Source organism: Scomber scombrus, chromosome 3 (genome assembly GCF_963691925.1).
Source record: "Scomber scombrus chromosome 3, fScoSco1.1, whole genome shotgun sequence".
Classification (NCBI taxonomy): Eukaryota; Metazoa; Chordata; class Actinopteri; order Scombriformes; family Scombridae; genus Scomber; species Scomber scombrus.
Genome location: NC_084972.1, coordinates 8,098,038 through 8,114,253, shown reverse-complemented (window position 1 = coordinate 8,114,253; position 16,216 = coordinate 8,098,038). Strand labels below are relative to the sequence as shown.

Genomic DNA, 16,216 nt, shown 5'->3' with positions numbered 1-16,216 from the left:
ACCTCTGCAGCTGCAGCTACAGTTAAATGTGTGCCAGGTATGGGTAGTCTACATGTCGGCACAGGTGTAGTGACTCCCTGCTGATCAACAACTGGTTGCTTTCTGTTTACAGGATGATTAATCACAGAAATAAAATATAAAATAAATGAAATAAAATTATGTTTAAAGCACTGATTAACTATTGTTGAAAAACAAAAGCAAAACAAAGTCAAACTCACCAAAACGGTCAACTTTTCTCATTAATATGTAATGACAATTCTTCCACACTGCATTTTAAAAGTGGATGATGAGTCGATATCATGAGATGATGTTTATCCTCCTTTTCTATACAGTACTATTCTATATTACAGAGGAACATTAAAGGCACATTAAAGACCAAACAACATCTGTGATGAGCTCCAATATCTTGTTTCAAATATCTCTGGAAGTAATGTATGAATAGTCAACATCATTATACATTTGAATATACATAAGTCTAAATTACTAAAACTAAATTCAAATATGATACTTCAATAATACAGTTAAACAATATATAAAAATAAAAAGTGATTCAGTAAATCCAGTGTTTTGTCATTCCACAGATGTAAATTGTTTTAATCTGACAATAAAAGAGAATGCAAGTCATGTGGTGCTGGCACTTTTGAGATATATTTGAAAGGAAAAGCTTCAAAAAGCTTCCTGTTCTTTCCATGTGGAATTTTGCTATATCACACATACAATGGGGAAAAATAGGTCATTGGAGTCTGTTTTTTGCTAAATCATATGAGGCTTTTCTTTTTTCTTTTTTTTACCTCATCATTTGGTCTAACCTGTTACTGTTTTTATACTTTCTATTCTGAATATTCACCCTGTGACCACTGAGTGGGTGTAAAAGTATACAGTAACTGTTGATTTCACCAGTTATTTGCTGCTCTGGGTGTGTAAGTTGGTGTTGGGAGCTTGTGTGGGACGATCTGAAAATGCAACTGCTGCAGAACAAAAAATAAGTGAATGACAGTAACCTGGCATTAGAAGTGACCTGTTTATGGGCAAAGACAAGAAATAAAACACTATAGTTCCCTCTGTGTTCAACTTTCCCCCCATATATAGGATACAGTATTTATTGATTAGTGTAATGTCCTTTATTGAATGATTAACTACTATCTGGACTGCCTCATAACTTGGTTTCTAATTTCTGTTTCTCTATGAAGGATTTTCCACAGACAGTGATGGCTTTAAACTCTTCTGCGATCTCCAGCAGGGTCTTTCCTTTAGTCTCAGGCAAGATGAAGAAGGTGTAAAGACAACCCAGCAGACACATACAGGCGAAGATCACAAAGCAATACGAGTCCAGAGCATTCTGGGACAGAGGAAATGGACAATAAAGCATCAGGACAAGGTTCATGTTTTGACATGTTACATAGTCTAATGGTATTGAAATACCTACACACTAAAATATATTCATTTTGTCATAAACCTTAATCGTAATCAATGAAAAGTACTGATGGTACTTTTCATTGATTGAAAAGTACCACCAGTACTTTTCATGTCAAGATACTGTATATTGACAAAGAATCCATGCTGTTAATGAATGTCTTCTTTATCTTCAAAATCAAGATAAACTTCAACTTGTTGCTTATTTTCAGGTGGGTTTGTACTCACAATAAGGAATGGGAAGACTAGGCCCAGCACAGCGAATAAAGACCAGCGCTGGATCCCCATTAGGACTAATGATGCCATTCGATTGGACTGGATGAAAATCTCACTGTTGAGAGTAGCTGTTGCTCCCGCTGGAAGAACCACAGAGACGACACAGATGATTGAATTCATTATTTTTACATGCAAACATTGTTCCTCTGCAATCCATTAGAACAGTGTGAAATGTATTCAATTGCCATTCTGTTAAGCATTTACCTGGTCCTCCGCAGAAGAAGATGATGAAGACGATGATCAAACCAGCGGCAATATAAGGAACCCAATAGCTGGAATCCTGCATACATCACCAAAATGACAAAATGACTTAGTGGTGTCCAACAAAAGTGCATCACATTCACTAAAAAAAAAAGAAATAGTTTTCTCTTAATTATGAGATCTTTTCTGGTAAGATCTAAAGCTCATAATTAAAACCTTCTCACAGTTATGAGCTACAGAAGGAATCATTTTAAGATAAGGTTTCCAATTCTTTTCTTTTTTTAATTCAATGCACTTAATTAGTGTCAAGCTTCAGTATTCAGATAGTTTTTTGTTTTATCTGCTTAGGCTTTGAGATAACAGCTTCTGAGATTTCTGCAAACGTGATACCACAGAGGTGAATAAAATTTAATTTGTGGTGTTCATTGAGACTATCATTCTTGGTAGAAAGTGGTTCCAGTGACATTTTTCCGAGTTAAATTTGTGGATTAATCAGACTAACAGGACATTGTTCCTGGGAGCTATTTTGTCGCTGGGTTTTTAAAAATGTTATCTTACAGATCTGTAAGCACCATGAACAGATTTCCATTCCTCTCCATTGTGTCTGTGTGGAGGCAGAAATCTCAGAGTCAGATATTGAAAAACCTGTGAAAATTAAACCAAAACTATTATCTCTGTGGCTCAGGGATTAAAGCACTCACCACGAATGACAACAAGTTTCAAAAAACAGTCTTCCGTGACTTGACTTCACACATGGCTACATCTGTTTCAGTATTCAAAGGTGGCAGATTTACCTTCAGGTTGAGTGTGAGAGTGACCAACACCCAGCAAGCAGACATGACACCATAACCCCCCCAGAACAATGGCCTCCTGCCTGTCTGCTCAATCAGCAGACCCTGACAGAGAGAAAGGTAGAATTATCTACCATACTTGCTACTGGCTGGATTTCTGTCATAAAACAACCTACACATATAACACTTTTCCACATATTCACCAGGAAATCATGCACACAAAAGCACACAGATTTAAAACATAAAACACAGACATACAAAAACAATTTTAAAAAAGCCATTGAAACAAGTGGTAGAAGTTTGAAAAGCTGAAATACTGACCAAAGAGTCTTTACCAGGAGGTTAAACTAAAAAAATAGCAACATTTCTTTGCCAAACTGAGAGTCCACATAAAGAAAAGACAGCCTGTACCATTAGGGAGATGAAGATATGGAGTTAAAGAGCTCAGGTACACACTGAGGGGGTTACTCACACAGGAGATTGAGGTGAGGATTTCAGACACTCCGAGACCAAGAGTGACATAGCGGATGTTGTCTCTCGGTATACCCGCCTTCAGAAAGATGTCAAAAGAAAAAGTACTGATCTGGGAATTAAGGAGACAAGCATTGGTTTTTGGTTGTTGAGAGGCCACAATGTCAATTATTGGGTATCTGTTGTATTCAGAGCCACTTAGGGGCCGTCCTCACCGCAGACATGCCTGATAACTGATTGCAGCAGTAGATCATGGACATGCTGAGAAGCTGCCATCGGACAGTCCTGTCCCTCAGGAGCTGCAGAGAGCTTGTGGGTGGGGCTGCTTCAATTGCTACCTGCTCAGCCAGCATCTCATCCATCTCCTGTTTGAAGTCACCTTGACCCCACAGACTCTGGAGAGCTGAAATGACAAAGATTATCTAGAAGGAAAAGATAACACTGCGATACAAATGTGACTTACATCCTACATATAATGAAATAATGCACTTTGTATATTTTGTGTGACATGTATGGCACTTTATAGGCTTCAAAAGCATTACTTACTACACTAAAGGCCTTTTTTACACTTATGACTGATTTGCTCAAATCTTGCTTGATGAATTTCAGGTAGTATTACTTTCACAGATGATTAGATTAGATTTTAACACTTAATAGTTTGGGCAATGTATGGATATGAGGAAACATACCAACCTTTATGACAAGCTTTAACATCACCTTTCTCTATGAACAGGTACCTGGGAGCCTCAGGAAGAAAAGGCAATGCTATAATCTGAACCACAGAGAAACATGCAGGGACACAGAGGACGACGTTCCACAGCTCCTCGCGACCAAGGATCTCACTGAAAACGGAGTCAAATCAAGTAGTGCAGTTCAGTTAGTTTTTTTTCTGTAGAAGATGACTACTTTCCGACACTGAGTCGAAGCTCTTTTGACACAATCCACTCAGTGTGTCTCACAGCTTAACAATTCATAGCTTACTCATCTGCTTCTCTTTGTCTAAATCTCCTTTAGTAAAAAAAAAAATGTGTCAGTAAAATCTTGTATATTTAGTGTAGGCTGAGCTTTATTATTATCTCAACATACTGCATGCATACCTCAGTCCAAAAAACTGTCCAGAGAGTTTGCCAAGTGACGTAAACGTCGCTGAGGTTAGAGTCACAACGCCTCTTATCTTCCTGGGTGAAATCTCACCAAGGTACATCAAATGGGCGCTCACTCCCAAACCTGCAGGTCATGAGAGGAGTCAGGTGAATGTTTTCATGTATTTATGTGTGATGTATTGTTCTTGTCACAGATTGTGCACTTACCTGCTGAGTAGCCATGCAGGATTCTTGCCACAATGATCATTTCATAGGATTTGGCCCCTTTACTTGTCAGCATGATCCCTGCTGCAACAATGGCAATAAAGCTGTTGCAGATCATCACCCTTTTTCTGATGAAGGAACACATATCCCTTCAAGTCCTGTATGGATGATAAACACTCAACATTGCATTTAGTGTCTTACTCACCGTCCAAGCATGTCTGAGATAAATTTGACACTGACAGCGCCAAACAGTCCCCCAACGGCGTACATGGAGACAATAAGAGACCAGATGATTGTGACTGTCGCTTCAGGTGGAGGCTCTTCATATCTCTCATACCAGCTGCTGTTGATGAAGCGCTTTATGTACTGCAGTGACAGATTTAAGGGAGAATATTTTATAGCTTGAACTCTATTCACTTTGTAAGGAATGAAAACAGAAAATAGGCTCAACAAACTCTCCCTGCTTTCATTCAATGACTGGAGGTGGAACTCAGCAGGGTGTGTTTGAGTTGAGTTTCTAAATTTAGTGTAGGAGCTCGAAGAAATAGAAAGGTGATGTTTAAAAAAAAAAAAGAAAAGAAAAGAGGTTATAAGTGATGTCTCTCACCGGTGAGGGAGAACTCAGGCCAGTGATGTGGTATCCAGATTGAAAGCTTCCTCCAATTCCCAAAATAATGATAAGGAACAGAGCGTTCCCACGGGTCTACAAGACAGTGAAGAGCACAAGTAGGCCCACAGTAGTGATAGAACAGGATATCTGGTTCATGAAATGCAAAAGCACATTTTTTTAATGTCATAATCCTTGATTCGTATAATTTGATGGTCCTTTTTACAATCAGCTATGATTTGGGTCTGCAGACTTACTAAAAGACACTAATAGTGTTTAAGTTCATTTCATTACTTCTAGGTATTTTCTTGTAATGTACAAGCTCATTTGACACATCAGGCCTGGATTTTAATTATGTAGACAAGTCCATCATTTTAGGGTTATCAATTAAATGCTCCAACCTAAACTGCTATAGACTACAGGAACCTGGAAGATTTTTTCTGAGCTGTCATGTTGAATTAACTAAATCAACACTCACCTTTAATGAAACCTAATTTATAAAAGTAAAAGGTGTAGCATACTGTATGGTCAGTCTTATGTTTTATGTAAATACTGTGGTATTTTTATGAGGCAAATAAATATGTGTGAAATTATACTCTAAGTAGCGTGATCATCTAAGATATCTTTTGGTATAATTAAATGGAAATGTATACTGCAAACACCATTAATAAAATGTACATGGAAAGAAATCTGGTCTTACATGAAGAAATACAATTGTAAAAGCATAGAGAAGATGCTAAATGTCTCCTCTAATTAAGGACCACTTTGTGTATATCTTGATGACTAATAAGATCATCAGTACAACTCATAACCTCCTTTAACAATATGACAATAACAACTGCTCTCATGATGTCAATTAAGATATTTAGTTACAACTGGTTGATCATTTTGATATATGGTAAATGTCATGCAATTTATATTGATGTGTATTTAACAGTTAAGTCAAAATGACTCTCTTTGAAGCTAAAACTGCCACACTTTGGGGTGAAATAAACAATATTATATAATATTTGGTACACTCTTCACTAATTATGTTTTTCTGACTCCAATAAATCACAATATATTTTATGATGTATAAGATTGCTCATCTGTTCTGTTCTCTTTTTTGTTGTTTTTGAATGAATGGTGAATACAATAACTCAGAAACTGAAAAAGTGGAATGACTCAGCTAAAACAGTGGTTTGGATGAGTCACTGAGCTTACACAAACAACCTGTTTCATGCTCTAGAAAAAGCTTTTAAGTAGACTTCATCTGTTATATATTTTTCTTGTCAATTTCCCCTGTTGATAGAAATGTGTTTGAGCCAAAACATAATGTTCAGACTATGCAAAAACATAGCAACATTTGAATAATGTTTTAAGATTTAAAAGTGTAACAAGATCATATGTTTTCTTATGATGCAAAGTGTCCAGGGAACACTTACATATGATAAAAATTAAATTGACTTCTAGTAAACAAATTCAATATAATTCAGTAAAAGCCTACCAGCTGCCGCAGCACCGTTTCCATTCTGTCTCTAATGGCACGGACCTTATAGTACTTATGTTCAGACTGCAGGGACTCTGTTAAGTATTTCCGAGTGGTTATCATTAACTTTTCAGATGTTCTAACTACAAATAAAACACCCAGCAGTCTCACAGCCACCCTGACAGTGACTGAGTCACCCATGTCCCCTGTGTACTGGACGGATGTTGCTGTGCAGGACAGTCGGTATGATCAAGCTTGCTCTTATCGTACATTCCAATACTGTGTTAATGCAAGGGTACAATAAACAGAAGGCAAACCACATAGCCTGTACTTCGCAGAAATGCCTATACATTACTGTACATATGCTTTAATATCTGTGAGCAATGGAAAGACTGGAAAAATGTAAACAGTGCCAAAAAGTGTTCCTAATGTTTTGCCCCCCCCCCCAAAAAATAGTAGAAACACCATTCAATATAATGCAATCGAGCATAGCAACACCATTCACTACGACCTCAATAATAAACTTGAGTTGAATTATCACCTTTCTAATAATGTCAACAAAAACTGAACATTTATGAGTTTCTTTAAAGTAGAATTTATGGCAGAGCTGTTGTATTGGATTGCATTAGATTGTACAGGTGTACCTAATGAAGTGGCCAGTGAGTGTATGTTGATTTATTGTAGACTGGCTGCAAAAATATGTGCTTGCTTTTATTGTTTTCTACCATTTTTGTCTTTGTGCTTCTGCCTGCGTACTCTGTGAAGCACTTTGGGTATGAAATGTGCCATATAAATACTGTAATGCGCCTCGTGTACATGCAAGTGACAGAGTTCTCTTTGCATACAGCTGTTGTTCCCAGTTCTGTCCAGCAGGAGGCAGTAAACAGCACCTTGCTCAGTTAAGTGTCCGGCTGTCTCCGCTCTTTTCCTCCCTCTCTGACTGACAGTCCGACGGAAGCAACACTCCTCAGTGTTTTCCGTAGTCATCGTTGACGAGCTGTTTTCTGTCCACACAAAGAAAAGCTTTCCAGTTCGCATCTTTGCTTATTCACTTTGAACTAAAACAAAAATGCCGCTAGAGAACCTAGAGGAAGAGGGTCTGCCTAAGAACCCCGACCTTAGGATAGCCCAGCTGAAGTTCTTGCTCACAATGGACGGTCACCGGCAAGATGCTAAAGTGAAGACAGAGCTCATGGACGCTATCAAAGCTAACAGTGAGTTAGCATTTCATTTCGTAACGTTACCCTCACTTGTCTGCTTATTACCTACACGATGCAGACATATATTACTGTATGCATGAAGGTTTGTAGTGGACTGTGTGTACAATTGCTATTAAAAGCTGTTAAAGTCCGTTAATTCTTTATTTTTGACTCAACGAGCATCGCAGGAAAATTAGCTTGCTGGCTAACTTTAATAGCGGCTAGCTGCCGACAAGCAAACTCTTGAGGAGGGTTGTGTGTTAAATGTCGATAAAAATAGGTTAACTAATCATATTTTCATGCCCTGTTGTATCTTTATAGCTTTTATTTGGCCTTACATATATATATAAAAAGAAAAAGGGGGAGAATAAGTAGTTTATAAAGTGATATTTGTTTAGTAGAAAATCGACTTAAACGTGTCTGGGTGATCATTTTAAGACGTAAACGGTCTTTTAACCAAGGCTGTCACACTCAGGTCAATAAGTAAAAGCATGTTCTCTGTACTCCAGACATGGCACCGTATTATGAACCTCTGTGTAAGGAGCTGAAGTGGCAGCTGGACGGCGACCTGCTGAGTAAGATGAAGAAGGCCAACGAGGAGGAGTTGAAGCGTCTGGACGATGTGCTGGAGGATGCAGAGAAGAGCCTGGGAGAGAGCGAGATACGAGACGCGATGATGGCCAAAGCCGAGTATCTGATCAGGATTGGAGACAAGGTGAGTCCTCCTCCTGTCAGCAAGCACACAACAGCTGTACGGATGATTTGATTGACGCTTCATCACCAAGCGGTGTATCTAGTCTCTCTGCCACTGTAGCAGGCAGGCAGATCAAGGTAAATGAATGATGATAATGGCTTAAATGAACAAGCCCTTTATTTAAAAGACACACTATCGGACAAAAACAATGATTGCAAAATAGAAATAGCAATATGGTTGTCATATTCTAAACAGATACATCGAACTTGTATCTCCAGTCTTCATCTTTTATTAGTTAACATGTGTTACTGTAGCAGTGACTGGACAGACTTTTTTAGAAGGTGAATCTAAAAAAAAAAAAAGAAGCTCAGTAGTTTTGCTGACTTGACATTAATAATAATAACCTATCAACCTAGACTTAACTCCATACCCATATTGACAGACAACATTTAGACTAAGGTAAGTTATTTATCTGAAAGATTTTTTTTTCTTTCTATCAAAATGTTTTATTTTCCTCTAAGCAGCTAAGAGTTGTCTGTCATTTGACAGTTTGCATTAGATTATAACCTTAGTTTTGTGACCATTACACATGGTAGTGCTGGAAGGATGCAACATATCTTTAACAAACACCCTATTCAGGTGTCTTTTTAACTTAAAGCAACAGGCATCCCTATCTTGATTAGTTAATGGGCACAATTCAAAGTAATAAAATATTTTCTTGATTTAATTTGCTTGCAAAATTTTAGAAAGTAGTGAGAATGCTTGTAATTCCTCAGCCAAAGGCTTCATGTTTAAATGTTTTATTTTAAATGATTGATCACAAGTTCAAAAGTCAAAGATACAACAATGAAAAGCATGAATTCATCACATTTGTGAGGGTAAAATCAGAAAAAGCTTTGCTTTAAAATAAATTAAAGCCATTATTCATTATCAAATAGCTGACGATTGATTTTTTTGTTGACCAACTAGTGGATTAATCGACTTATCGTTGCTGCTCTAATGCCAAGTATATTTTCTCAAGACAATATCACTCACTAATTACTCTCCTGTTCAGTGAGCACTGTTTTGTATCAGAGCCAAAAATCCAACACACTGCTGAAGCCCTCTTCACGTGTTTGTGTGGCACTTTTGAGTCCACCATGTACAATATTAGATTCTTAGTATGTTGGGTGACCTGTATTCTTATAATATTACAGGAATTGTATAGCAGTATGCAGAATGGTTGTTTGTATTCTGTCTCAGCAGAACTGACTGACATTATTTGCCTTTGTGTTGTGCCTCTACAGGAAGGCGCCTTAACAGCCTTCAGGAAGACCTATGACAAGACAGTGGCTCTGGGTCACAGACTAGACATCGTCTTCTACCTGCTGAGAATCGGTCTCTTCTACATGGATAGCGACCTCATCACGCGCAACTCTGAGAAAGCCAAAACGTAATGGCTTCCGTTGTTCTGCAACATCTCCACCGACAGTCTCTGTAATCTTTGAAGTACTCATTATTCTCCTCCCTGCACATCTCTTCTCTCCACAGCCTTATCGAAGAGGGAGGAGACTGGGACAGGAGGAATCGCCTGAAGGTCTACCAGGGTCTGTACTGTGTGGCCATCAGGGACTTCAAGCAAGCCGCCGAGCTCTTCCTTGACACAGTATCCACCTTTACCTCCTACGAGCTGATGGACTACAAGACTTTTGTAACCTACACTGTCTACGTCTGCATGATCGCTCTCAAAAGGCCTGACCTCCGTGAAAAGGTAGGCTTGGAGACATATTCCAAGATCAACTGCAGTTAAAGACAGAAAAAAGCAGTGAATTGACCACTATATCATAACACATAACTTGCATATTGTAAATTTTTTGACACAGTTGGCATCAACACTGCTGTTAAATGTGTTTTTTTAAATGTGTTCCTCTGTAGGTAATAAAGGGAGCAGAGATCTTGGAGGTGCTGCACAGTCTGCCTACTGTTCGCCAGTATCTCTTCTCCCTCTACGAGTGCCGCTACTCTGTCTTCTTCCAGTCTCTGGGTGAGGACGCCTTATATGTATTCCATCATGTATTTTAAAAATGTTTTCCTTGTCAAGCTCTGCCACACATCTTGTAATAAAGACTAAGAAAATGTTGTCTAATTGCGTTACAGCCACGGTGGAGCAGGAGATGAAGAAGGATTGGCTCTTTGCGCCACACTACCGCTACTACGTGAGGGAGATGAGGATACAGGCCTATAGCCAGCTGCTAGAGTCCTACCGCTCCCTCACCCTGGGCTACATGGCAGAGGCGTTCGGAGTCAGCACAGAGTTCATCGACCAGTGAGTGTCCACACATGACGGCTACATGCCACATCTTCTGAAAGAGGAGAAGGCTGTTAAAGATTGTGTAGTTCTACCAGATAATCCCACATAATAAATTGTTAGATGTGAGGTGGTTTAACATCTTTGAATCTTCATTTGTACTCACTGTATTTACTGACTAAATACTGGAGACAGAAAAAACTACACACGAATGGAAACCAATGACCTAAATCTTGCACCCAGTGAGCTTCACTTGTGTAGTTCTTCATCCCAAAGTGGGTGTAATTGCTATTGATTCACTATTAAAATGGTAGAAAAGCTTCCTGGGAACATTGTTTTTTCCTACCATATGCTCCCTTCAAGGTTTTTGGGAAGCATCATGTTCTGGCTAACTGAACTGTATCTCTCCTCTCCTTCCTCAGGGAACTGTCCCGATTCATAGCCGCTGGCCGTCTCCACTGCAAAATCGATAAAGTGAACGAGATAGTGGAAACCAATAGGTAACGTTATTCTTCTTCAAACCTCAGTACATCCAGGAAATAACTATATAATTACAAGCAGAGCTCTAAATTGTTTTTTCCTCTGCTCTTCCACAGACCTGATAGCAAAAACTGGCAGTACCAGGAAACCATTAAGAAGGGCGACCTGCTGCTCAACAGAGTCCAGAAGTTGTCAAGAGTTATCAACATGTAACTACGGAGGCCATATTGTTCTCATTACAACAAGGGGTCACCTTGCAATGTTCTTGGTATACCCACACCTTGTAGTTTGTCTGACAAAGTGACTCTTATATTGTGTATATAATAAAAATTTTGTTTAACTGTTCCATTTGTCTTCATTTCTTTAGGAAAGAGGCAGAGACATCATTTCATATAAATAGCAGTATAAATTATTTTATTTACAGAAACTTGTTACAAAACAAATATACTATACAATCTTTTTTTCTTTAAATATTAATTCTAACCTATGTTTTGTTCACGAATTACATAGCAGCCAATACATAAGTCCAGCTGAAAATGATTTGATAATGTATACAAAAAAAAAAAAAATTCTATACACGCTTTTACATAGTATGAATGGTGGATTTATTTTTTCCTCCCAGACACGAGCTGTATTCTCTCTCTCACTTTCACATTCCAAGTCTATGGTGCTAGTAGAAAAACCAACCTCGCTATGTTTCCATCGACTGGAAACCATGACGAGATGTCAGTGGAGTTTGAGGGTAAACAAAAACACTTGATTGAATGTTTTAATGTACAACTCCCAGTAAACCAGAGGGGGGCTTAAGCCACACATTGACGAGAACAGAAAATATTTTTTTAACGTCTTGTCTGGAAAACTTGGATAAACCCCCACCACCCACCCAAAAAAAAAAAACGCACAACACAAAGTGTTTCATACTGGGCAGCTGACAAGCTCAGGTTTTACCACATTTAGGGTTCGTAGGCAAATTTAAAAGCAAACTCCCTAAACACTTCGAACATTCAAGTAAGGTAAAACAACCCAAAGAATACTGTCCTCAAACAGTAAGGGTGAAACAAATTCAGGCACTTTCTTTAATTTGATATTTCTTTTAAAGGCTGCAAACTACTTCTTTAAAAGCTGTGTTTCTAATTACTTGTTTGGCAACGACGATGCAAGCAGGTGAACTGTTTGAAGTGTTCTTCTTCCTTGCAGTGATTGCTTAAAAGTCCCTTGAGCCTTATAAAAGAACTTCAGTATTTCAATCGTGAAATGTGTTTTACGGTACACCATCTACGAAGTGTATGACTGAGGAGTCCGTGGAAATTGGTCAGACAACGGGCACAACTTCAAGCCTGCATGACATTTTTCAAAATCACAGGCTAATTGGGTCACATAGTAACATTTTGTTGTTGTTGTGTTGATTCATAGGCAACGTAAAATGTATTGTAAAAGCACATGTGTTTGAGACCTTGCAAAGTGAATAAAGGTATCCTCTGTCATACAGACACATGCTACAGTGGCAACACTTCACCTTTGTTCCTTAAAGGATCTCAGTACACGATTCATGAGATGCTTCAGCTTCTACATGTAGGCGTATTGCATTATATCGACTTGGCAGTGAACCACTTCAAATAATCAAGTTCTGACTTTTCATCTTGTTTACTAAATAAATAATGACTTTTTTTCTTTCTTTTTTTAAATTGTACCAAAAAATTCAGCGTGTACGAAAAAATGCCTGTGCAAAAATACATATTTCACTATGTACAATTTGTTAACAAAATATGTATTCTCAAATAGGGATACTTCAATACTTGTTTTGATACATTGGCTACAAGAAAAAAAGCTAAATTAAAGTTGTTTTTTTAAAAAGAAAAAAAGGAAATTGCCTCCTTTAACTTTCCACACTAACTGACATCAGTGGAGGTTCCATAAATTGACAGGTGTTGCCAAATGTTTCAATAAGTCCCGTGAAGCCATCTCCATGAATCTCGCACCATTAACCCCACTCGAGACCGCTCGAAATAAGCAAACGTCCCAACGAGATGGGAAAGTATTGCCTGATTTAAGACTCCATTATGTCAAAGGAATAGAGTATAATGCCTGGCTATCCATTCTACTGTGACAAATCGTTTGCGACTCCCACACCGACGTAGTATGACGGTGAGGCATTAAACTTTGAACATCCAGAGCTTGGGTAGTGGTTACACATAGGAGGGACAATCATACCCACAAAAGACAGCTGACGTGCATAAAGTTTGCTCCAGTTAAGACGTACCATACCTGATTCCCTATGTAGGAAAAAAAAAACAACAAACATTACAATTCACATCTGCCCACAAACAGCTGTGCGTTTCACACAGCTTGTATGGGTACAAAGTAATTCTCTCAAGAGTTATTAGAGAAAAGGTTGTGGCATTAATATGGTTTGCACAGATTTTCTTGATATCCACACAGGCAATGCACCATCGCTGCTTCATGGGAAAGACTACCCACCCTTTTTAGTTACAAAATAAAGTAATTGGCAAAGCTGATAGCAGCTTTTGGCTAGCTTTGTGGACAGCTAAGCAGTGCCTGTGGAGAAAGAAGTTATTTAGTGCTGTTCACAGTTGGGGGTAGGTCTACTGTGGCTATCATTTTGCACAATGAAAAGATTCAGATAAAACAGGTGTCCTCTCGACCAAACTATCTCTTGACAAAAGATTCAATCGAATGGGCACATCAGGCGTCCTTTTCACATTTGAAAGCATTACTGTCTTCACCACATCTACAAAGACTCTTTGTAGTTCAGTGTAAAAAGCTCATAAGAAATCATAAAAAGGTAACACTTGCATAATTATTCTGGGTAATAAAAGAATTGACCAGATCGTCCCAACCGGCTCATGTAACCCCGAGGTTACTCGACGTGTCACCAGAGAGTCACGCTAATGGAAAGGTGAAACAACAAGGTGATTGTGTGTTGTTTAAGGTGTTGCAAGTAACAGGTTTTTGTTGCTCCTCCTGCTCTCCTTCCAAGGCTTCTGAGATCAGGCGCTGGGGGTGTAATTAAGTTGGAAATTCCAGTAGTCCAGCAGAATCTGACATGAGAAAAAATACTCGTACACGCACGCACATTCACACACTCATTCTTCAGCAAACACGGAAGAGATCGGCTTGTTGTCTCCCCAGTTGCTCAGCGTCATGGCGGTTCGTCATGGCAGAGCTCGCGCCAGCCCTTTAACCTGAGCCCGATGAGCTCAAGAGACCCATGGCTGTCGCTGTCGTTCTTCCTACTTCCGACCAGACGGGAAGACCTCTCGGAATACCGGGACAACGCGTGGGGAGGCCGACGGCTCGCTCCACGCTTTGACTCATCCCCCCATACAGTGCCACCATCCCTCCCCCCCCCCACACACATGGCTTTGGGAGAAATAGTAAGGACCACATTGACTTCACTGGGCAGTCCAGATCATCTCCACCCTGAGGATTGTGGGAAGCTGAGAGTAATGTGGGTTTGATTTTTTTAGAAGGCCTCGTGCAGTCCGGAGCGGTCCTCGTACTGCTCCGGACTATTCCCCGTCCGCCTGCCAGTTCCATACGCAGAAGCTGGACACCGCTGTCAGGGACGAGCCTTTGGCTGGGTAAAGGGAAGAAAAAACATTGTTAACATGGTCTGTAATAAATTAGAACTACTCTCAAAGTAACTTATTCTACTTAACTCTAAGCCAGTATAAGAGGGTTGTGCTAGTGCATTCATAATCTTATTATTTTTTCTTATAACCACTGAATGTCCTTCTACTTTTAGTTATAACTTGCTGCTAATTTAAATTAAATATAGTTTAAACTACATACAATACCAGCATCATCAGCTACTTTACTGAAAAAACTGACAAATACTAATCAGCAATTGGAACCAAAAGGGAAATAGAACATCTATTTAAGTACTGAGGTTAAATGCCAATTAGCAGTATTTGTCAACTGTAACTACCTTCTATACACAGTGAGACAAATGCCAGTTGGTCAAATTCAACTTCTGGTCATTGCTTCTATTGTTATGATATCCTCTAACTGTTCTCCTTCAGCAATGTGTCTGTTTTCTGACTAATGCAACTTGGGCACAGATAATTTGGCTTATTCTGGGAAATTTCTCATTGCGGTTTTGTTGCTTTAAAGAATCCATATTACTAAGGATGCACCGATATGTCCGCCAATACCGATATCGCTATCGGTCAACATTCCTCTTGTTGACTAACATCAGCCTAAGTTCCCAAGTAGGGAAAATTCTTATTATTATGTAGGTAATTGTATAGCAGGCAAAAGGGATTTTAAAGCAGTTGTTTAACAAAAAGAAAAAAGAATTTCCTGTGAAAGTTAAAGATTGTTTCATGAATTTGTGCCAATTCACAGATAGTGTAATGATGGGCTATATTAGTCTGAAGTCTTTTTTTTTTTTTTTTTTTTTACAGTGATTCCTTTGTTCCCCTGTAAAATAAATATCAAAACATTACATCACCAAAAAACAAAAACAAATATTGACCAAATTCTTATTTTGAAAATTGGCATCAGTATCGGTGGATCCCTACATATTACCAGCACTGGCTGCCAGACATTAATTATTACTACTTTGATTATTTAGAGTCACTGAAAGTTTCAGTGACTCTAAATAATCAAAGTAGTAATAAGGTAAGGTATTCATGTTCATGGATTTTTAGGAATGTTGTATTAATCTATTGATTGCTTCATAAATTTAGCCTACAAAACCTTAACAAATTGAGCAAAACACCCATGATAAGTAGAGCCCGATATATCAGTCAGCCGATATTATAAGCCGGTATTGGCCTATCACAGATATATCGGTATCAGCGTACATGTTGTCGGATATGTACTGATGTGTGTTTGATAACTATATTTAAGGGACCAATGCCATAATGTATGTTTAAGTATATATTCTTTAAATATAAAATCATGGCCTGACATATCAATAACGGAATCTTTTTACTCCTTAATATCAGTATCGGCCCAAAAAGTCCAGTATCAGTCTGGCCGTAATTACAAGTGCCC

General features: G+C 38.7%; 3 protein-coding genes across 4 annotated transcripts in view; 1 reads left to right on the top strand and 2 right to left on the bottom strand.

Annotated features, from left to right (window-relative positions):
* Positions 1 to 1,153: 1,153 nt before the first annotated feature.
* Positions 1,154 to 12,799, bottom strand: slc2a9l1 (solute carrier family 2 member 9, like 1). Its single transcript, XM_062415780.1, has 13 exons — positions 12,791 to 12,799; positions 6,553 to 6,597; positions 5,067 to 5,162; positions 4,665 to 4,825; positions 4,463 to 4,587; positions 4,250 to 4,379; positions 3,846 to 3,994; positions 3,368 to 3,555; positions 3,154 to 3,264; positions 2,685 to 2,786; positions 1,894 to 1,969; positions 1,642 to 1,769; positions 1,154 to 1,339 (listed from the first exon to the last, which is right to left on the bottom strand). The coding sequence occupies exons 2-13, from the start codon at positions 6,574 to 6,576 to the stop codon at positions 1,154 to 1,156; spliced, it is 1,476 nt and encodes a 491-aa protein (XP_062271764.1). The 5' UTR covers positions 6,577 to 6,597; positions 12,791 to 12,799.
* psmd6 (proteasome 26S subunit, non-ATPase 6) lies at positions 7,482 to 11,539 on the top strand. Its single transcript, XM_062415577.1, has 8 exons — positions 7,482 to 7,748; positions 8,243 to 8,448; positions 9,714 to 9,859; positions 9,958 to 10,177; positions 10,342 to 10,450; positions 10,564 to 10,732; positions 11,137 to 11,214; positions 11,311 to 11,539. The coding sequence occupies exons 1-8, from the start codon at positions 7,604 to 7,606 to the stop codon at positions 11,405 to 11,407; spliced, it is 1,170 nt and encodes a 389-aa protein (XP_062271561.1). The 5' UTR covers positions 7,482 to 7,603; the 3' UTR covers positions 11,408 to 11,539.
* Positions 11,598 to 16,216, bottom strand: part of LOC133977578 (ataxin-7) — a 28,731-nt gene continuing 24,112 nt past the window's right edge. For both annotated transcript variants that reach the window (XM_062415778.1, XM_062415779.1), the window contains one exon: positions 11,598 to 14,792. In XM_062415778.1, coding sequence (XP_062271762.1) covers positions 14,775 to 14,792 — 18 coding nt within the window. In that variant the 3' untranslated portion in view covers positions 11,598 to 14,774. The remainder of the gene's footprint in view (positions 14,793 to 16,216) is intronic.

Coding starts and splice junctions, on each gene's coding strand:
- slc2a9l1 (XM_062415780.1), bottom strand. CDS start 6,576: ATGGAAACGGTGCTGCGGCAGCTG. Junction 1,970..2,684: donor CTCTCACACTCAACCTGAAG/GTAAATCTGCCA, acceptor TGATGTATGCAG/GATTCCAGCTATTGGGTTCC. Junction 1,340..1,641: donor TAGTCTTCCCATTCCTTATT/GTGAGTACAAAC, acceptor CCTCTGTCCCAG/AATGCTCTGGACTCGTATTG.
- psmd6 (XM_062415577.1), top strand. CDS start 7,604: ATGCCGCTAGAGAACCTAGAGGAAGAGGGTCTGCCTAAGAACCCCGAC. Junction 7,749..8,242: donor GGACGCTATCAAAGCTAACA/GTGAGTTAGCAT, acceptor TCTGTACTCCAG/ACATGGCACCGTATTATGAA. Junction 10,451..10,563: donor TGTCTTCTTCCAGTCTCTGG/GTGAGGACGCCT, acceptor ATTGCGTTACAG/CCACGGTGGAGCAGGAGATG.